General features: G+C 32.3%; 1 protein-coding gene across 1 annotated transcript; it reads right to left on the bottom strand.

The window, feature by feature from the left end:
• Positions 1–17,649: 17,649 nt before the first annotated feature.
• LOC112001814 (PR5-like receptor kinase) lies at positions 17,650–19,446 on the bottom strand. Its single transcript, XM_065760587.1, is given in 4 exon segments — positions 17,650–18,200; positions 18,203–18,420; positions 18,422–18,848; positions 19,386–19,446. Coding segments are annotated over 4 exon segments (1,140 nt in total). The 3' UTR covers positions 17,650–17,766.
• Between the last annotated feature and the right edge of the window lie 4,911 nt (positions 19,447–24,357).

Raw genomic sequence — 24,357 nt, 5'->3', positions numbered from 1 at the left:
AAAAAGTGAGAAAAATGATGTATTAAAAACTGTCCATTAACTCCTCTTATTAAAGGGGAAAAAAAAAAAAAAAAAACCACAGCATTAACTTTTTTTTTTTTCATCCATATCATCATCTTCTTCCTCTTGTCTTTCTTTTGCACTATACTTTCAGGCCTCCACCATTCATAAAATTCTTATAGTTGGGTCGGAAAGCAGCCACAGAGCTTCTCTTTTGTTTATTCGTCTGGTGTTACTAGGTAATTTCATAGTTGACGTTGAGGAGACCACATGTGCTCTAAAACTATTGCAGTGAAAAGATATTTCTTAAATTTGGATTTCCATTACCACCATTAATAATAGTCTTATATCTATAAAGGACTTTTTAAGCGGATGGCGTGTTTTCTGTTGAAGAAATTTCTTTGTGGAGGAACCATGAGGAGAACTTTCTTATTAACTTTAAGAGAGAATCTTGACTAAAATATTTTGTTTATATATAGAGACGTTATATTCAAAATTCTTTCAACAATGAGCCTAGCAAGAAGAAAAGAACTTGAGAGTTATTTTCAGAATTTTTTCCAACAACGAGTCTAAGAAAAAAGACTTGAGATGTTATTTTCAGAATTATTCCAACCACCATTCATGATGGAGGCCTGAAAGTATTGTGCAAAAAGAAAGACAAGAGGAACAAGATGATGATATGGATGAAAAAAAAAAAAAAAGTTAATGCTGTGTTTTTTTCCCCCCTTTAATAAGAAGAGTTAATGCTTAAATCACTAATGTCTAGGGAGTAATAATGATACCACTATGAGTGTTTTTTTACTCTTAGATCTAATAGTAATCAATAGTTTACAAAAGGTGTAACTCTTGTAAAGTTACACCAAATGTAACTAGAACTCATTTATATATATATATATATATCATGAGATGGGTTCAAGTTACACCTTGTGTAACTCTACAAGACTTACACCTTTTTATGACAATTGATTTCTATTAGATCTAATGGTTAGAAATCTCTTATATCCATCTCATCTTGCATAATTAATAGTAGCATTTTTTTTCTCTCTTTCCCTATTTATTACATTTTTAGTCATCTAAACGTTGAGAGGAAGAGGGGAAAAAACTACAAATTCGATGCCACCCTGTTCAATGATGAATACAGAGCCAGTTGTGATATTGTGGCATGAATGAGAAGGAGCTCGAGGAGGCAGACCCAATCACAGTGGCCTTAAAAGAAACTTTTATTCATTTTCTCTAAGATTCGTTTAAAGAAATCAAAGACTTCTTTGATTTAGGCATGGATATGACTTTCCTCATTTTAACTTTTCAAAATTACTCATACTCTCGCCCCTTATTTACTGACTGCTACAATTAAAACCATAGAAAATGCATTTTGCGTGGAGGAGTATTTTGATAGATAAATTTGTCCTTTTATATATCTTTCACACTATTTTCTTTGATCACCATGGCCTTTCATATATCCTAAATAATGAGGCTAATGTGCCATGTCCCATGTGTGGCTCTTATTTCTAAAACAATGCAACTCTAAAATTAATCATCATAACAATTAACTTTGACCCAATTCTTACTGAGTTTCAATTCCCTGAATTGTAATCAAATTTTCATTCAGACTACTAGAACACCTCTATTTCATTGTTAAGTGACAGAAGACTCAAACTAGTAAAAAAATTTAACAGATCGGTGTTAGACTTATATTTAAAACTAAATTATACTTCTGAATTTAACCAGCTAAATTTAACGTGTAGCTCTGGTGAGTTAGTGGGTTAGCAGAGGAGGAGGTGAGCTCAAAGAGGCCTAGGCAAATGAGAGAGAGAAGAGAAGAGAAAAAGAAGACCATGGGGAGAGAAAGTGGAGCTTAACGACTTTTAATGCTTTGACATCACTTATTTTTAGAAAGTTGATAACATGGCAATTAGTGTATTATTTACCATTAGATCTAATAGAAATCAATGGTCAGAAAAATGTGTAACTCTTATTAAGTTACACCAGGTGTAACTTGAATCCATCTTATATATCATACATAAAGTTTTTTTTTTTTTTTTTTTTGAGAAAAATACATAAAGTATGTTGAAAACATAATTAACATATGTTATTTCTCATGTATAATAAAAAAATACATCAATTTATTCATATTACTATTTATATAACTCAATATATATTATATTTTTTTTTTTTCATCCCGTCAGTTTTGTAGCTGAAAACTAGTGAGAAAACAAAGGAGGACAAAAGAGAAAAGTACAATAGAGAAATGAAAACTCGTATAGAAATAGCAGTAAATCATATTGATTACAATTAACATTTTTTTAAGTATTTTAGAACTTGATTTTTTTAAATAATTTAAAGAATACGTGAGTGTACTAATATTTTAAAACTTATGAAACAACTTAAGCTAGTGCTACAGATGAGTAGTACGTAAACGTCACATCCAGTCATATCCATGCATTAGAGCATTTGCATTCAGATGCAAAAAGTTTTATTTTACAACCTCAAAATCTATTTTATCTATTTTACTCTCTTATTTACAACTCACCCGACATCTTAGTTTCTATTTTTATACACAACTCATTAAAATAATATAAACTACACAATAAATAATATATATAAAAATTGACTCTCTCTTTTCTCTCTAATCGGTCTCTCTTCCTATCTCTCTAGCCAACCACTGCCACCATAGAGCAACCCAATGCACCACCGACCACTGATACAAACCCAATACTCAAACAAAAGCCACCCACTACCACCCCAAACCCCTCGATTAACCAAACAGATCCACCACCAAACAAGCCAATAGCACCACCACCATGCCATAATCAACAAACACCATCAACCACAAACCCAAACAACAAACCCATCCACCATCCACCACTCACCACAAACCCATCAGGAAAAAAAATCAGAACAACCACATCACCACACCCAAATCGGAAAAAACACATACCTGTACCTAAATTGGAACAGATCAAAACAATCACCTACCCATACCTAAACCGTTTCTACACCCATACCATCAAACTAACCAACCAGCCACCACCATTGAAAATCTAAAGAACACCACTCTCAGACCTCAAACTCCAATCATCGATGCTGTAGCTACTAATAGAAACACTTCCAAAGCACGAGTCCGAAGGCATATCTGACCCATCATCACCGTAGCATCGGATCCTAATAAAAACACCACCAAATGCCTCATTGTTGCTATAGTTGCTGCTGCTTCTCCAATCTCTGAAGATGCCCATGATCTGACCCAAATGACCGATCCAAACACCACTGGCCCAACCTAAACGATAACCACAACCACAAAGTACAGAGAGAAGAGAGATTCAGAGAGGCATTGAGAGAAGAGAGAAGAGAGATTCATACCGTGAGATTAATGAAGAAGAGATAAGGGAGAAGAATACAGTCAGAACGTTAGGAATGGCAACAGGTCGGTTCGGGCCGGGTTTTTTAATACCCGAACCCGACCCGCGAGTCTTCCCTGTTACCCGGACCCAGCCCGTTAATAAACGTGTCCTTTTTTAGCCCCAAACTCGGCCCGCCAGGTCTTCGCGGGCCTCGTCTAGCCACTTTTGGGCCTATTCCATGGCAACCCAATCCAACCCAAACTTATTTTTAAAAAAACCCAACACAATCACAAACACAAACACAAATCAATCAACATTTTTATCAGTTAAATCCTCAAACTCCATTTATCATTTATGAAGAAACAAAACTCCGATTTTTCATATTGAATCCTTAAACAAATACCAAAAAACAAAAACAAATATTAGAGAGGAACAAAACTCCATTTATCATTTATGGACATATTTTTACATATTAAATCCTCAAACAAATACCCAAAAACAAAAACTACTAGAAGAGGAAATGAACCCAAAAAAAAAAAAAAAAATGAACCAAAAAAAAAGAACTCATACCACTAAATCTCTATCTGATTCTAACAATCACGCCTCTTCTATGACAAGAATGGCAACCACACAGAATTCTCTCTGATACAACAATCACAACCTCCTCTGTGACAAGAACGACAACCACCACGAGATTCTACAAGTTCTCCTTTCAGAGACAAAACTAATGATGTTGTTCAACAAGTAACACGTGAGATGAAAGAAATCCATGGAGAATTGAGGGTGAGGATGAGATGTGAGTGTCTGAACCTGATTTGTGACTTTGGAGTCTTGGTGGAGCTAATTAAAGAGTGAAAGTCAATGAAGAGGCGGCTGAGTTGAGAGAGAAAGGAGAGAAATGAGTTTTAGGTTAGGCTTTTATATATATATATATATATATAGGAAGGTTTTTTTTGTAATTTTATACTTAACCTAATCGGGTCAGGTCGAGTCCGGATTCGAGCCGGGTTTTTCCAAAACCCGAACCTGACTCGGACCCTTTTCGGGTTTTTTTTTTTTAAATCCAAGCCCGACCCTATTCTTTATCGGACCGGGTAAAACCCAACCCTAATGGGCTGGGTACCCGTGGGTCGGGCTTAAATTGTCATTCCTAAAAGACGTAATGTGAGAGAGATAAGTGAGAGAGAGAAAAAAAATGAATAAAATATAATATTTTAGTTTATAAACTCATGAATAGAAGTTCTAAATATAAGTACTTACTGTTCATTAGTTGTAAAAAATTTTAAGTTTACATCCCCAGTTGTGGCTCTTTTTGCATTGTCAGTTGCTATTTAGCAACTGGGGGGGCGGGGGTTTTACACCCTAATGCTAATGCTCTTAGGAAAAATTGATACATAGAAACCAACAAAAAATTTTAAGGCAATTTTTCAAATGCACATGTGTGGTTTGTACGTGTTCCGCTGTCAATACCTTTCTCCATATTTGGTACAATGAAAATTCATCTATCGATTATCATGACAATTTTAACAACTAGTCGCTAATTCTTTGAAAGTCTAGTTATATATAAAGGCAATCTAATTTTACATGAACAATCGTAATCTATATATTACTAAAAGTTAAAGCGTAACGTTTAATGTTATTGCGCTCACGTTGAGCACATCAGCATCTACGTCATTATTCTTTTTCTTTCCAATTTTCCTATAATTGTTTTTTAACATTTACTTTTTATTAATAATTGAATTTTCTCCAACCTTTCTCATGCCTTTACCTTTTCATCTCCCCACTACCCTTAACCTTAATATCACTTTTCATCTTTCTTTATTTTGTCTCTTCATCTTTTCCTCTCCTACCTTTTCATCTCCTCACTACCCTCACCCTTAATGTCACTATTCATCTTTCCATTCATTTTCATTTATTTTGTCTCTTCATATTCACACCATCTTTTATAAATTTGTTATTCTCTCTCCATCCTTGCATAGTTTTCCATCACAAAAAGGTTCTCTCTCTCTCTCTCACAATAATTTTTGGAGTATTTTTTTTTTCCTGCATCTCTGCTTAAGTTGATAAATTATGTTTGTTATAACTCTACATTAGGTTGGGACGATTTAGTTTTGAATTTTAAGTTTTTTTTTTTTTGTTCTCTTGATTGTTAAATATTATACTATTGTGTTATAAAAAATTAAAAAGATAATATATAAGAATATAATATATATTATTCTATTTCATAACATGATTTGGCAATTTGGTGTTTATTGTTATATATATTATATTTTTACTTTTTAATCTTTTCATCTTATTTTATTCAATATTTAAACTCAGTCACATCCTCCATATAGCTAAATTATTTATATTTTCCTTTTTTGAATTAAACATATAATATTTTATTTAAATTTAAATTAATTAAATTGTACTCACTTTTTTAACATTTATACTTTCTCCAACCTTTCTCCTTCCCTTTTCATTTTCATCTCCCTATTACCCTCTCTCTTAATATCACTCTTCATCTTTCCCTTATTTTGTTTCTTCTTATTGTTATCCTTTTAGTATAAATTTGGCATTCTCTTTTCCATTATATGCATAATTTTTTCTTCACAAAAAAAATTTATTTCTCTCTCTTTCTCTCTCAATTTTTGGTAATATATATATATATATATAGCATCTCTGTTTTAGGTTGAGAAATTTTTGTGTTTTTAGAACTCTACTTTAGGTTGATGCGATTTAATTGTGTTTTAAGGTTTTTTTTTTTTTTTTTTCACTTTGGTTGTTAAATTTTATCATATTGCATTGTAAAGAATTAAAGATAGTATATAAGAGTGTAATATTATAATATTACATAATATGATTTAAATAATTTGGTATTTATTTAGAGATAATTAATTGTATTTATTTTATATCTTTTATTTTTACTTTTTTCTTCTCATATTATTATTCAACATTATTATTATTATTGTTGTTGAATTAATATATTAGATTGTATATTTTTTTAAAGTCAATATATTAACTTGAAAGAAAATGAAAAACCAACTATTAACCAATAATAACTAAAACAATAATATTATCACGCGCAACGCGCGAGTCTACGACTAGTTGTAATAATAACACTATGCTGTTTCAATGGAAAAATTTTGTAAAGATAGTTTTTCGTATTTTCTAGTATTTGGCAATATCAGAAAAAATGAATCAAAGGAAAATTATATTAGTCAACATAAAAAATATGGCTTATTTTTAGAGATCATTTTCCACTATTTTTTTTTTTTTTTGAAACTACTCTAACTAACAAAAAGTTAAATAAAGGAAGTTAGGAGATTATTTTTCAACACATTTAAGTTGTTGCCAAACATAGGAAAATGAGTTTTTTTTTTTTATTTAATAGAAAATTCTTTTGGAAAACGACTCATTTTTAGAAAATATCATCACTGAAAAAAAAACAAAGAGTTTCTAGGTAGAAACAAACAAAGAGTTTCTAGGTAGCATTTGTGGATAACCTTTCAAGAAAAGAGTTTCTAGGTAATATATTGTGATTACCCAAAAACCTTTGTTTTCCCATACTAGAACCTTCCTTAACAGATCCCTCCAATAACTTTCCATGAGTTGCTAGGTAGCATTTGTGCTCCCATCAAACAATCTAGAAAATATTGGCATTCAAGGCCCTCTAGACCAAAAAAGGTAGGATTTTTGAGAAGTCAATAGAGACTAAAAAGTTTCTAGGTAATATATTATGGATCACCCAAAAACCTTTGTTTCCATACTAGAACCTTCCTTAACAGATCCCTCCAATAACTTTCCATCAGTTTCTAGGTAGCATTTGTGCTCCCATCAAACAATCTAGAAAATATTGGCATTCAAGGCCCTCTGGACCAAAAAAGGTAGGACTTTTGAGAAGTCAATAGAGGCTAAAGAGTTTCTAGTAATATATTGTGGATCACCCAAAACCTTTGTTTTTCCATACTAGAACCTTCCTTAATAGATCCCTCCAATAACTTTCCATGAGTTTCTAGTAGCATTTGTGCTCCCATCAAACAATCTAGAACATATTGGCATTCAAGGCTCTCTGGACCAAAAAAGGAAGGATTTTTGAGAAGTCAATAGAGACTCACCTAAATAGCAAATTCCATACAATTACAAACTAGGTGATTTTTTTTTTTTTAAGAGAATTCACAATATTAGTTCTTCCATTGACATTATTTAGAAACACCCTACCCCATGGTCAAGTTTGAGACTTCCCTAAAGTATTTCAAATTATTACCATTTTTCTGCATCTTAGTAGAACTTATAGAGGTTAGTGTTTTTTTAAATAAATAATTTATTAGGAAAGGAAAAAAGAGAGGCAACATAAAAATGTACACACTCCTTTTCAAAGAATACAAATTAAAGGGAAAGAGAGTTGGAAAACTCAGTAAAAGACATCAAAGGACACTGCCCAACACACACATCCAATCATACAAAAACCATTAAGTGTATCTTTCATATCACATGTTCCACATAACACATAATGCATGGCTCGCCACACCATGGCTACTCTATGGCAATGAAAACATAATAAAACTATATACCTAGAGTTTGAGCTCTGACATTAAAAACTTGAGCATTCTAGTATGTCCATATCTCTTTGAATTGGGAAATTGATGACCTGGCCAAGTACAAAAGGTTTTTCAATGAATTATAAAACTTTTTAGTCTAGGAAGAATGTTATTTAATTTGAGAAAGATATTTCTCTATTTTCAATTGACCTAGCCATGTACAACATGTTTATCCACTCTTTTTAACAATTCAAGCACATCAATACACCCAGAAAAACAATGTTATTCAAGTTAATTAAAAATATGAAACATAGTAAACTGTAATATATTTAAAGCAAGAGAAGAATTGAAGAAAACCTCTACTCTAACGTGCAAGGTACATAAGCATTAAAGATGATGCATGGACACTTAAATTCCTAACAAATCAACAAAAAAAACATAGCAAAATTAATAGTTGCTAAATAGCAACTGACAATGCAAAAAGAGCCACAACCGAGGATGTAATTAAAATTTTTTACACAATGAAATAAGTATTTATATTTAGAACTTCCTATTCAGGGGGGGGCGGGGGGTTTTATACCCCTAATGCTAATGCTCTTAGGAATAATTGATACATAGAAACCAACAAAAAAATTTTAAGGCAATTTTTCAAATGCACGTGTGTGTGTTTGTACGTGTTCCGCTATCAATACCTTTCTCCATATTTGGTACAATGAAAATTCATCTATCGATTATCATGACAATTGTAACAACTAGTCGCTAATTCTTTGAAAGTCTAGTTTATATATAAAGGCATTCTAATTTTACATGAACAATCGTAATTGTAATAATAACACTATGCTTGTTTCAATGGAAAAATTTTGTAAAGATAGTTTTTCGTATTTTCTAGTAATTGGCAATATCAAAAAAATGAATCAAAGGAAAATTATATTTAGTCAACATAAAAAATATGGATTATTTTTAGAGATCGTTTTCCACTATTTTTTTTTTTTTTTTTAAACTACTCTAACTAACAAAAAGTTAAATAAAGGAAGTTAGGAGATTATTTTTCAACACATTTAAGGTTGTTGCCAAACATAGGAAAATGAGTTTTTTTTTTTATTTAATAGAAAATTCTTTTTGGAAAACGACTCATTTTTTAGAAAATATCATCACTGAAACAAACAAAGAGTTTCTAGGTAGAAACAAACAAAGAGTTTCTAGGTAGCATTTGTGGATAACCTTTCAAGAAAAGAGTTTCTAGGTAATATATTGTGGATTACCCAAAAACCTTTGTTTTCCCATACTAGAACCTTCCTTAACAAATCCCTCCAATAACTTTCCATGAGTTTCTAGGTAGCATTTGTGCTCCCATCAAACAATCTAGAAAATATTGGCATTCAAGGCCCTCTAGACCAAAAAAGGTAGGATTTTTGAGAAGTCAATAGAGACTAAAAAGTTTCTAGGTAATATATTATGGATCACCCAAAAACCTTTGTTTTCCCATACTAGAACCTTCCTTAACAGATCCCTCCAATAACTTTCCATCAGTTTCTAGGTAGCATTTGTGCTCCCATCAAACAATCTAGAAAATATTGGCATTCAAGGCCCTCTGGACCAAAAAAGGTAGGACTTTTGAGAAGTCAATAGAGGCTAAAGAGTTTCTAGGTAATATATTGTGGATCACCCAAAAACCTTTGTTTTTCCATACTAGAACCTTCCTTAATAGATCCCTCCAATAACTTTCCATGAGTTTCTAGGTAGCATTTGTGCTCCCATCAAACAATCTAGAACATATTGGCATTCAAGGCTCTCTGGACCAAAAAAGGAAGGATTTTTGAGAAGTCAATAGAGACTCACCTAAATAGCAAATTCCATACAATTACAAACTAGGTGATTTTTTTTTTTTTAAGAGAATTCACAATATTAGTTCTTCCATTGACATTATTTAGAAACACCCTACCCCATGGTCAAGTTTGAGACTTCCCCTAAAGTATTTCAAATTATTACCATTTTTCTGCATCTTAGTAGAACTTATAGAGGTTAGTGTTTTTTTAAATAAATAATTTTATTAGGAAAGGAAAAAAGAGAGGCAACATAAAAAGATGTACACACTCCCTTTTCAAAGAATACAAATTAAAGGGAAAGAGAGTTGGAAAACTCAGTAAAAGACATCAAAGGGACACTGCCCAACACACACATCCAATCATACAAAAACCATTAAGTGTATCTTTCATATCACATGTTCCACATAACACATAATGGCATGGCTCGCCACACCATGGCTACTCTATGGCAATGAAAACATAATAAAACTATATACCTAGAGTTTGAGCTCTGACATTAAAAAACTTGAGCATTCTAGTATGTCCATATCTCTTTGAATTGGGAAATTTGATGACCTGGCCAAGTACAAAAGGTTTTTCAATGAATTATAAAACTTTTTAGTCTAGGAAGAATGTTATTTAATTTGAGAAAGATATTTCTCTATTTTCAATTGACCTAGCCATGTACAACATTGTTTATCCACTCTTTTTAACAATTCAAGCACATCAATACACCCAAGAAAACAATGTTATTCAAGTTAAATTAAAAATATGAAAACATAGTAAACTGTAATATATTTAAAGCAAGAGAAGAATTGAAGAAAACCTCTACTCTAACGTGCAAGGTACATAAGCATTAAAGATGATGCATGGGACACTTAAATTCCTAACAAATCAACAAAAAAAACATAGCAACAATTATACAATAGAGGGTTAGCGGGATTGGAATCGTGATGGGCTGGGTTAGGCGGTACCAAGTACCAACATCAAGGCTTTGCTGGTTGATTTTGAAATTCAATAGATGGTGTGAAAAACTTACTGGTATTTTTTTTATTACAACTTGAAAAAGTCAATCACAACTCAACCGGCGCAGAGGGATAGAGAATAAAATTGTAGGATACTGGCAGGGAGAGAGAGGTGAGAGGTAAAGGTTCTGCATTAGGGAGAGAAGCTTTGCGTTTGAGGCATATCATGTTCTTAAAAATAAAACTTAAAAATAATAATAATAATAAAAACTGGTGACATGGAAAATTGTGGTGTCTCTAAAACTTACAATGCAAGTTCTTATGAAGTCAAAAAAAGTATATAGTAATTAAAATTGTAGAGTCTCTAAAGTTTAAGTGGTAACGAAGTCAAAAAAAAGTCAAAAGTTATATAGTATTTAACTATTTATAGATTATCAAACACATAAATTTCACAATGGAACACTGCAAATTATTGTTTCTCCCATTTGCATTTAGGGGAAGATGAATGATTGAACATTGAGGTGGAAGAGAGTAAAATTTTCAGGTGGATAACTATAGGATTAGATCATGACAAACAGATGATTTGAAAATTATACTGTCTTCCACTCCTCTCTAGTTGGATCTTTGGAGATATGTTGAAAGTTCTCTTTCTATAACTATGCAAGATGCATAAGCTACCTTCTGGTTGTGAGCTAGTTGCCTATCGCAAAATGGGAAGCTTACGAGTAACAAAGTTATTTCTATTTCTCAAAACCTAATTTTGAAACTAATATGAATTTGCTAAAAACCATCAATGTAGTGGAGTAAATTATGGCATGGAAGAGAAATAGTAGGATTTACTATAACATAAGATTGTAAAGAAAGTCTTATGCAAATGCAAAGAACTCTATAAGCATTTTCAATACATGTTTGTGTAGCTCAAAATTTTTGTGTGTTATTGATGTCACAGAAGTCTAAAGAAAGCACACGTGATACTCTCTTGATAGAATAGAAACTAAACTTATTAGCTTCTGAGGGTAAACTTTGAATCCACAAGGGGTTTCCCTGAATCCACAAGGAGAAAATTTAAAATCTACCAGAGAAATAATTTGACAAAAGTCTGTATTTATTGATAATAATTTGAAAATTGAATTGCCTTTGGAAGGTACAATATATGTGTTTAAATAGTAAAAAAGAAAACCTAGGATGGCTAGAAACCCTAAGGCAGCTATGAAAGCATATAAAACCTTAATTTAACTAAAAAAAATTAAAAACAGCTAAAATAAGGAAATAAATCACCTAAACCTAAAATAACAAAAATTACATAAAAATAAGTTAAATAATTACAAAATTTAAATATTGAACCGTGTCCTACATCAAACCCCTCCACTTGAAAAAAACTTGTCCTCGAGTTGATGGTTGAAATCTAAAATCTTCCACCCCAAATATACAAATACTTTGAATGCTTTAATGAATTTGTACAACCCCGTGGTGCCCAGGCCCATTTGGGCCTTAAGTTCTAACACAACAGTGTGGCCCATGGCCCCAATATTTTTATACCCAAGATCCCAGTCTAAGCCCACACGGATTGCAAGCCTAGGTTTCATCACTCGATCCTTGCTCGGGGGACCATTACCGGACAATAAAGGAAGAATAACGTCCGAACATATCATCATTAGTGTACCCGGCAATTCCCAGAAGCACCGTAGCCAGGCACAACTACTAGAGTGGGAACCAAGTTCCAAGGCCACTCTCGCCTCATCCCACTCCCACCTAACCACCCACTTATGGCTGATAATATTGGACCTCCCATTGCACTAACCAAGAAGATAATCATAGCCTCTCCACTAACTTAGAGCTATAAATATGAGAGGTTGGAGGAAGAATGGGGGGGTTGGAAGGTTTTGGAAAGAAAGAGAGAGAAACAGAGAGTAAAGGGAGAAAGGAGATTCTAGAGAAAGAGGGAAGCAACGTAGAGAGAGAAAAGTGATCTCATTAAGTCTATGTGCTGAGAACGACCCAAAGTAGGAAATCCAAACCCACCATACAAATAAGTTGTGAGCTCAAACGAGGCCCAGCCCATTAGCCTCATTTTCGATGTGCACATAATTAATTTGGTTTTGAAACTTGAATTCTTCATAAAGTGTAGCATAAAATCTATTCTCATCTACCTTTAATTTATTTGCAACATTAATCAACAAAGGAATGATTATAAAATTAAAATTTTCTACTTCAAGAAAATCAACATATTGTGTAGTCATCTTGAACAAATCAACCAAAATCTGAGGATTGTGAGTTGTGGACTTGTCCTCATATTTAACCTCAATTGGATCTTCCACAATATTCTCAACAATTACCATCTCTTTATTTCTGTCATTATCCACAATCAACTCAACCTTCTTTTCTTTGACCTTTTCATCAAACTTCTGACTAATGGTATCTTCAATCTTCAATTCAATAACTTGTTGCAAGTCTTGATTTTTTTTAACCACTTCAAAATTTTCTTTAGAAATAGGCTGCGTCTTCTCAACCCTCAAACCCTTTCCTTTACTTGACACATGAACTTGGCTGTGATAATTTTGGTTTTATGGTTCACCTTCATGTTTTGAATATATTGCTTTTCATATGAATACACAAATTTATAATCAACACTTATATAATTTAGTATATCATAATAGTCATTAGGAAACCATAAATCAATTAATATCTTTTTCATTCTTTGCCAAGAGCAAATTGGATGCTTACCTTGCTGCTTTCTATCGATTTGAATATCTTCCCACCATTCCTCTACTTCATCGTCCAATTTATTAGATGCAAGCCACACTTTTTCTTCATCACAAATCTTCCAAAAATTAAAATACTCTTCCAAATCAAGAAGTCAGTCAATAAAATCCAGCTTACACATATCTCCGTCAAAGAATGGAATTTTCTTGTAGTTAGGAGTGCGTCATTGAATATATTAATCACTGTTGTTGTGAGATGATTTCCTAGCAAGAAGAGTAGCAATCATTTGCTTGATTTCGCCTATATTTGCTGACTCTTTTCACAAAATTGTTGATTCTCATCACGAGCCTCTTTACAAAACTTGAGGAACTCAGCCCTAGTGAGGACTGGGTTGTCAAAGTCGTCACCGCCGTCATTGTTATGGTGATTACTATCTCGTCGGCTAGCCATCAGATCAGGGTATGTCAAGGCTCTAATACCAACTGATGTCGCAGAAGCCTAAAGAAAACACACACAATACTCTCTTGATGGGACAAAAACTAAACTTATTAGCTTCTAATAGTAAACCTTGAATTCACGAGGGGTTTCCTTGAATCCACAAGGAGAAAAACTGAAATCCACTAGAGAAATAATTTGACAAAAGTCTGTGTCCATTGATAATAGTCTGAAAATTGAATTGCCTTTGGAGGCTACAATATATGCGTTTAAATAGTAAAAAGAAAACTTAGGGTGGCTAAAAACCCAAAGGCAGCTAGCAAACCCTAAGGCAGCAACGAAAGCATATAAAACCCTAATTTGACTAAAAAAACATTAAAACATCTAAAATAAGAAAATAAATCACCTAAACTTAAAATAACAAAAATTACATAAAAAATACTAAAGTTAAATAATTACAAAATTTAAATATTAAACCGTGTCCTATTTCAGTTATTCTGAAGTCTTTACCTTTCTCTGTAATGGCACATGGAAAATTTCCCTCCTCGTCATGTTCGCATAGACCCCCTCCACTGTAACAACTGCTACAAGCATCAGATACATCATACATGCACTTCAAGGTCGAACTCAGCAGTTAAATTTAGGTCATCTGAATGCTCTTTTACAGCTGGGACCCGAATAATTGAACATTCAGAAGGAAAACTGGGAGAACTATCGTTGGAATGAGTAATTCTAGTCTCTGCTGTTCATTTTCTTAAAATTTTTAGAGAAAGTAATATTAAGAGCATGATTGCATTTAAATAGAGTGTGATTGGGTGTGGTGAGTTGAAAAGAGATGAATGGAAGAGTTGTGAAAAGTAAAATTGGTTAAGTATTCGCATTTTTGGGAGTTTTCTCCTTACTTCTCCTTTAGCTGAGTGAAGAAGCGAAAGGTGTGAGAAAACAAAGAAAACAGAGAGACAGAAGCCATCCCACAATTCCCAATTTACTAGCAAAAAACAAAAATCACAACCAAGAATCTAAATACTCTAAACTAAAACAGCGTGTTTGTATAACTTCTTGTCTTCTTTCTTCACTATATTATATGTGATTTCTCTGATTAACATTGTACTTGACAACTTGGAAAGTTGATATAAAAGACTTGGGAAAAAAATAGGCTGAAATAGGTGGGGTACCCATCTCAATTCTCAAACATGCTCTGTGCATTGAGGAATTTCTACTCATCTTCCCCATTCAAGCTCAGTGGAAGACTCACTTAACTCCCCGACTCTTCAAAACTCAGGCCAGTCAAAAGTTTGTCGTGGAAATCATTGCGACTGGTTTGAATCGTGAATACGTGTGGATTGGAGTCTTGGTGAATTTGGTACAAAATAGACAATCAATTGCCCCATAAAAATGGAAAATGTTAGGACCACAACTTGCTCACGTGACAAGTCTTGAGTGATGGAGTAAAAGTGGTTGGTCCACAACTCCACCATTTACAACTTACTACGTAAATAAGTTGTGACAAAAGTTATGGTCCTATCATTACTCTAAAAAAGTAATGGAGCTAAACCAAACATAAACTTGGCTAGTCCACTTGCCATCTTATTCCTCAAACATGCCTATGGTATGTGGTGCCCGTGCCATTCCATAATCCATATTATTTGATCCCAATATTATTGAAACTTGAAGATAATTAGATAAATGATATATCTAATGGGCCATATCCCACTAAGAAAATTACATAAAATGATTAGGGGCTAGCCTGGTTAAGGTTTTTCTTCAACCTATTATGTGGCGATTTATAAGACAGTCTACATATAACATTTAAACAAGTCATGATTTATAAAAAATGTCATATGACTAAAAGTACATGAGAGTAGTGTTTTTAACCGCCATGTAATGGATTGGGGGAATTTTTTTAAAATCGGCTTGGAGGTAAAGGTTTTGTTACAAGTATTGCACTGTCCAAGGTCCAGCTGGAGTCCAAACCATTGCCGAATGTCAAATGCTCAATTTCCATTTGAAAAATAAAAAATAAAAAATAAGAACTCTAGTGTTACATAAAAGTTTAGCTCAAAATTGATTTGGAGCTATCTACCTCTAACCCATTTTATGGCCATTGAAGAGATTATCCATTTGTAATTTTAGTCATGACTTTTTTAATGAATTATGTGACTTTTTAAAATAATATGCATAGATAGTCTTATAAATCGTCATCTAGTGTGTTGGAAGAGATATCTGCAAATTGGATTAGAGCTCAATTTTGTCCAATCCATGGCCAACTCTATGCCTAGACCCTACTTGTGCTAAAAATTTATAACGGGTCCTAAGGCTCCCATTACATAAAGAAATGGGTGGATTTTACATTCTTTCCCCCAATTCTAAGAAGGCCCAAACAAATATCAAGCCTATAAGAATCCAACCCAATTAAAACCTATATTAATTCACCCAAATAAAAAATGTTATAAATGTGCTGAATAATCATTGAAAATTAATTTTCCTGAGTAAGGTAGATGTTAATAAAACTTAAATATAAAAAATTAATTAGCAAATTTGCATGTAAGAAGAGCAATTTAAAAAAAAAATTAATATAGAAAGTTGAATAGAGAACATTTAATTAACACTATTAAAAAAAAAAAACCACTAAACTCTATCGCATTTAAATAGGGTCTGCATGGGTGAGGTAATTTCATAGAAGATTAATTGAGAGTTGGGAAAAGTAAAACTGGTTAAGAATTCGCATTTTTGGCTAGTCAAGTAATCCGAAAGTAAGAAGTCCTTGATACGCATGGACTGTGTGGTGTTACTGTTAGACTCTAGTGTAAGAGATGTTTATAACTTCATATGGTCCTCAAAGTCCACCCCAGTTGGATTGTAGGAGGTGTTTTGTCACAATTTACTGGCAAAGTGGCAATAAACTGCAATTCAACTGAGTGAAGCAGCGAGAGGTGTGAGAGAACAAAGAAAACAAACAGAGAGACAGAAACCATCCCAAAATTCCCGATTCAGTAGCAAAAACGAAAATCACAACCAAGGATGTATTTACTCTAAACTATAACGACGTGGTTGTACAGCTTCTTCTTTCTTCGCTATTTATAGTATGTGGTTTCACTGATTAACACGGTAGTTGAATTGGAAATTGGATATGGAAGCCGTGTGAAAACAGACTGAAATAAAATGAAAATGGGAACAAGTTCGGATACCCATCTGAAACATATGGTCTGTGCATTGGGAAATCTCTTCATACCAATGCCAAAGAGTCTCCACTGAGGGGAGTTTCCTGCTCATCTGACCCCATTGACACGCAGAGGAAAGACTCACTTGCCTCTTCAAAACCTGAGAACAGTCAAAAAGTTTGTTGTAGAAATCTATGTGGCTTGTTTCAATCGTGGAGACGGGTAGAGTCTTGTGCATTGGGTAGTGAGTACAGTACACGGACATGCCTTTCCTTGGTCTGTGATGTCATTACTAATTCCAAAGTCCATAATGTATAATTCCAAGATTATCGAAAATATATCTTCTTCTTTTTTCTTTCAGAAACATCGAAAAATAAATCAAATTGAGCACAATATATGCCACTGAGAAAATTACATAATATGGATAGGGTGGATATTATTCAGCATATATAATTATACACCAAATTTAATGACACATTCTTTCTAAATATTTGAATTCCTCGCCGTCTTGACCAGATCTAACAAGAGCTCGATGTAAGATTAAACCACATCATAGTATGAAATTTGTTCACTATAATAGTATTATATTGTTAAACCTTTTTTTTTTCTTTCTCGTGTATTGCAAGGGTTAACGACAATATTAGATTGGAAGAAAGGCCATAAAGTCAGGTCTCATCAAATATTTTAAGCAACATAGAAAAGATCTTCCTTAACAAGCTAAAAATAAATACAATCAACAAAGTTCATACCTCCTATAGAGTCAATGTTTCCCTTAAAAGAAAGTATATTTTAGTGCATAGAGTCATATTGTATTGACATCATTACAGTAGAAGAATCTATTGGTGATCTTGGCGGAGAAGACAAGTAAGGTTTGGGGGGATTTGCAAAGATTCGAGACTCCCTTCCAACATATCCACCACTTTACTCATTGATGGTCGGTCTGAGGGGTCAGTTTGTATGCACCATAAACTCACTATTATCATCTTCTTTGCAATGTCTTCATCTCCTTCCTTTAAAAGGCCTAACAATCCTAATTCTTCATTTAGTTCAAGATGCTTGTAAATCCAATGTGGAAAATATATTTCACTAGTCAAATCAACACTGACATCAATATTCTTTCGACCTCCCACCATTTCTAAAACCATCATTCCATAGCTATAAACATTTGACTTGTGAGAAATCTCTCCAAAACTTCTACAAAATACTTCGGGAGCAATATATCCAATAGTCCCTCTTGCGCCGACCATTGATATATTACTCTTTTCTCTAGGCATATCTTTGCAAGGCCAAAATCAGAAATTTTTGGGCAAAAGTTCTCATCCAAAAGAATGTTGTGAGGCTTTATGTCAAAATGCAAAATTCGTGTGTTGCAACCTCTATGCAAGTACTCTAAGCCTCGTGCAATGCCAATAGCAATCTTGTATAATATTTCCCACCCCAACTGATGATTAGAACTTGAAGGATTTCCTTTATATATGAACTTCTCAAGATCCATTAGGCATAAGCTCATAGATAAGAACTCTTTTAGATCCCTCAAAGCAAAAGCCCCTAAGAGTGACAATGTTAACATGGGAGGTCCTACTAATGCTTGCAACTTCGTTAATGAATTCCTCTCCATTACCTTTCGAATGATTCAAAACCTTCACAGCCACAAAACTGCCGTCTTGTAACTTCCCCTTATAAACACAACCATAGCCCTCTTGGCCTAATTTATCTTTAAAGGACTTGGTGATTGTCTTTATATCTAAATAATTGTATCTTCTAATAGCAAGAGGTCCATGATTCCTTAGAAATGCCTTGACTCTCTGATGAGTTACATCTTCCTTCTTCCAAAAATTAATACTTTCAATTGACGAGAGCTTTCTCCAGGAGCAGTAGATTATAACCATCAAAACTCCAGTTCCAGCAAAAAAAGTGGCTGTAATAAAGAATAGAGGTTATGAAGTAATATGGTAACACGACAATAACTCAAACTACATGTTGATAATGTCTTGAAGCTCAATTGCATTTTCTTGTGGTGACACAAGAGTAACAATGAAGAAGGACATGCTAAGGATGACTTGGCATCCAGTATTATTGGCAGATTAAAGGATATATGTTTTGATGGACAGGAGATAGGGAGCCTTGGAGGAAAATCATGAACTATGAAAAATTAGCTATTTTACCGATGGATTTCATACAAACAGGTACATGGTATTGAATTATAAAAAATGGAGCAAATGGAGCCATTACCAAAACTGATAACAAAACCTTATATCATTGCATGAATAATACTCTAAAAGAATTGATAATTAAACACACCGTGAGAAGGGGTTAAAAAGGGTCACGGTTTAAGTGTTGAATACACACTAGATCACTTCCATATGGAATCATTTCAGTTTTATAGGATAGGCTGTCCAAGCAAACATGTAAATATCAGTATCAACAAAAAGATTTGATTAAAGAAGTATGTTACCTATTGCCGTCACTTTCAACCTCTTACTCCCTGTATCAGAATCTGCAAAGAACATTACCATTGGTTGAATAGTTATAAAAAAATAATAATAATAATAGTAATTAATGCAACATATTGACAAAGAAAAAAACTGGTATTCTTTGAAATCTCAACAGTGTTTAACAAAGAGTAATGAACTTCGGTGTACATTTATCTGATATAGATTTTATAACAAGAAAGTTCAATCTATTTCTGTTTTCCTAAAAGAACGAGCCAATCTGAATCTACTAAATCTAGTGCTGCAGAAGAGTGGTATGTGGATTGTGGCACAGAATAGAATAGCAGCAAGTCATATACATATATTAAGAATAACTAATACATAGAAACAAACGAAATTTATAAGAATTTTTGCTAATTTGAAAATTCCCATGTCAATACCTCTTTCCAAATTGGCACAATGGAATCCCAACTATAACAATTGGAACATTCATCAATCACATAAACTTCACTATAAAACTCTGGTTTATTGTTTCATAGTAACATGATATCAGGTTGAGAGATGATTTCAAAATTGTACTGTCTTCCACTGCTCTATAGTTGGATCTTTGGAGGTATTTTAAAAGTTCTCTTTTTATAATTATGCAAGATGCACAAACTACTTTCTGGGTGTGAGCCATTTCAGAATAGGAAGCCTACCAGTAACAAAGTTATTTGTATTTCTCATAAACTAATTCTGAAACAAACATGAATTGGCTAAAACTATTTCTATAGAGGAGTGGATCATGGCATTGAATAGAAATAGCTGCACTTGTAATAGGATTACTATAACATAAGAATGTAAAGAAACTTATATGCAAAGAAATCTATAAGCATTTTCAATGTATGTGTGTAGGACCAAAAACTTTGTCCTATTCCTATTTCTATACCTGGGTACAATGAAATTTTCCCTTGTTGTCAAGCTCATATCACTACAAAAAACTTGATTTTAACAGTGGTTGTAACCACTACTAAAATTTTAAAAAAATGCTACTAAAAGTCATATAGGTCTATACCAGCTGTTTTCTAAACCACTGCTACAACTTGAATAACCGCTGTTAAGTTGCCGTTGCTATAGGTCACTATAGGTTATAGCAGCAGTTTTAGGAATCGCTGGTATAGAAAACATCTATAGCAACAGTTCTATAAACTGCTGTTAGAGAATTAAAAATCGCTAGTACACACAACTTTACCTTTTGAAATTAATTATTTATACCAATGGTTATGTAACTGCAACTATAGATTTTTAGTAGCAGCTCATAGAACCACTGCTAGAGAATTAAAAACTGCTAGTACACACAACTTTACCTTTTGGAATTAATTATTTATACCAACGGTTATGTAACTGCTCCTATAGATTTTTAGTAGCAGTTCATAGAACCACTGCTAGAGAATTAAAAACCGCTAGTACACACAACTTTACCTTTTGGAATTAATTATTTATACCAACGGTTATGTAACTGCTGCTATAGATTTTTTAGTAGCAGTTCATAGAACTGCTGCTAGAGAATTAAAAACCGCTGATACACACAGCATTTCCTTTGAAATTAATTATTTTACCAACGGTTATGTGGCCACTCCTATAGATTATTTAGCAGCAATTCATAGAATTGCTGCTAGAGAATTAAAAAAATCGCTAGTACACAGGGCCCTTCTTTTTGAAATTAATTATTTATACCAGTGGTTGTAATTGCTGCTATAGATTCTTTAGCAGCAGTTCTATAAACCGCTACTAAACAAAATTAAAAATGTTTGTATACCCTTCCCTTATATCTAGCATGAATTATTTTTAATAGCAATTTTGTGAATTGCTACTAGATATTCTTTAACAACAGTTTTATAGAACACTGCTATAAAATAAAATAAATAAATAAAAAATGCTAGTCTCCCATTCGTACACTTTGTTATAAATTAGTTATTGCATCAAAAAACAACCGCTACTGTAGGTTCCATACAGAAGCAGTTATAAAAACGTTACCGAAGGTATAAACTTTATTGAATATTACAAAAATATTTTTTTAATTAAATTTTCCCTAAAAATTAGTAATATAACATGTTTGGAATGTTATTAAAATCCACAATTCCAAAAATCAAAGTAATAAAATAATTGCAAATAGTTAATAATATTGATCCAAATGAAGAAATAAAACTTTACAATTCGAAGTTTGGAATCACAAATATCTTAATAAAAGTATAAACAATATTTTTTGGTACTTAAGATAAGACAATGATAAAATAATTGTAGACAACCTACAATAAAAACTAAGACTATAAATATTCCCTTTGAAGTATGCCAAAAGTCACTCCAGCATGAAACTTGGTCTCCCTTTATATTCCAATGTATTGTCTTAGTTTCCTGGAATACAATAAACCATATATTGCATTAGTGAAAACTTATATATATATAGGCAAATCTGCGAGAATATATCAAATGGCTATTGGAAAAAAAAATGATGACAAATACATATCTTCTCATGTGCATTATTTTTATTTATTACCTCTAACCAAGAGTCAACAAGCTTAGCATAATCTTGGCGATTTACTATATTTGGAGTCTAGCCACTATTTGTGTTGCAGTTTTTGACTTATCAAAGTGCTCTGCTTTCAAAGCATGCTTCCAATTCCTCCATTGATCACCCAATCTCTTTAATTTATGACGCTTGATTATCTCTCTTGCAATCTCATCTTGGGGATGTAAAACTTTGATTGAAACACAAATACATATATAAAAAAAATAAAATAAAAACCATAACCACTACGTAGAAGCATTCTTTCTATTAAAAAAAAAAAATCTATGTAGAAGCATTGAAATTCTGGAAAGAAGCCTAATATATGTTACTAAAATTTTAATACCTCAATTATATTCCAACAATTTCCTTTGTAGTCATTTGGCATTGTACGCCAACTAACAACATTAATAGGACATAAGTGAGGGTTTGTTGCAACAATCTTTATAAATTGATTAAACCTACATCTTTCATGTTTAGTAGGCTAGAAATAATGGCCAAAAGACAACTTAAATTTGTTTATGCACAAAAAAAATGTAGTCAACACCACAATCATACTTTTAATTAATTGTTACATGCTACCAGGACTAAAAACAAAGTAATCATATTCATAGGTTGCTGTAATCATATTCATAAGACATTTTGGGTTTTTTTTTTTTTTACAAAAAAATTTAGTAATTAATCCTGAAAAAAATGATTTTCACTAATATTTGATTAAATTAGTATATATTCATGAAATTTAAGAATCACATGCACATATTCAAAGCCAAAACTAAGCCTCAGTTCAATCATTACTCATTTTATTAAAAAAAAAAATGCTAAATCTCAATAGATAAAAAAAAAAAAAAACCTAATCAAATAAATAATTAAAATTATTTTATTCTATTTATATGCTATATAATATATTTATTTATTTAATAAAAAAATGCATAATAGTTTAAAAATCTTGATGTTTACCTGGGGAGTAATGGTTAAAAACCATACATTCAATCACTCTTCAGTCTCCACTCTCTTAGATTTGGAGGAAATAGCAACTTCTCTGAGAAAATTGTAAAAAAATATTGGAGATTCAGAAAATTGATGAAATGGGAGACAAAGAGAGAGAGGTTAAAAACTCACCTGTGAGTTGTTGTTACGACTCCTTCTACAAAAGTTTTTTTTTTTTTTTTTCTTTCTTGAGGAGAATAAAAACTCTTTAATTTTTCTAAGCAATTATTGGCAGCTACAGGTTTTATTTTTAATATGGTGGGTAACTACAATTTTGATATAAAGATAAAGAAGGCCAATATTAGAAACCAAGATAAGATAAGGACTCTTAAAAAGTTAAAAATAATAATACGTAAAAACCAAGATGAGATAAGGATTTAGTGGGTTAATAAAAAATAAAATAAAAAGGAAGTAAAAAAATACATTTATTTGGGAGAAAAAAAAGGACATGAATTTCACTTTCCAACACATGTTTATTTGGAGGGAAAAAAAAAAAAAACTTCCAACACACGTTCATTTGGGGGGGGAAAAAAACATGTAAAAGAAACTTCCAGCACACACTTCACTTTCCAACACACGTTTAAAAAAAAAAAAAAAAAAAAAAAACCTTCCAGCACATAAAAGAAACTTCACTTCACTTCACTTTCCAACACACGTTTATTTGAAAAAAAAAATAATAAATAAAATAAAACTTCCAGCACACACTTCCAACACACGTTCATTTGGGAGGAAAAAAAAAAATCTTCCAGCACCTATCGTTTATTTGGGAGGAAAAAAATAAAAAAGAAATTGAAAATCTTTCAATTGGCAGGGTTAGAACACACCTTCTCAAGGTAAGTGTCCAAAATGACAACCAATGGACTAAGCACTAGTATTCTGACATGGTGGAAATCTATTAATTTAACTATAATTTAAAGAATTTGAAAAATTAAAATAGTTTGTGACACCTACTAATTAATAAAAAATAAAATACATAAGCATATATATAAATTTTATTATAATAATATATTTAGCATTAATCATTATGTTTTATAGTTGAAAGAAACTTAGCCATTCTCGATATAACCAATATGAATAATATTTAATTTTAATTTTTTTTATATATTTTTTTTTATTCTATATTTTTATAATATAAAATTATTTTATTTCTTTATATTTTAATCAAGATTGGTTATTTGTACAAAATGTGGCAATTCGTGTTTGCGGGTCGAGTTCGTGTCTTGTTGAGCTATGAGTATTAGGTTATAAGTTGACCCGAACCCAACCTGTTTAGTAAACGTGTCAGGAATCCTCAACCTAAACACAACTTGTTTATTAAACAGATCAACCCGACTCGACACATTTAACTCATTTAATTAACAAGTCATGTAAAAGTCAATGCAAATGAGCCGTTTTTAAAATCTTTTTGATAACAGGTCATACCTAACCTATATGGTTTTATCAATTCTCATATATTATAAAAA

This window comes from Quercus suber, unplaced genomic scaffold (assembly GCF_002906115.3).
Source record: "Quercus suber isolate HL8 unplaced genomic scaffold, Cork oak 2.0 scaffold_373, whole genome shotgun sequence".
NCBI classification, from domain to species: Eukaryota; Viridiplantae; Streptophyta; class Magnoliopsida; order Fagales; family Fagaceae; genus Quercus; species Quercus suber.
This window is presented reverse-complemented; position numbering and strand designations above follow the sequence as displayed.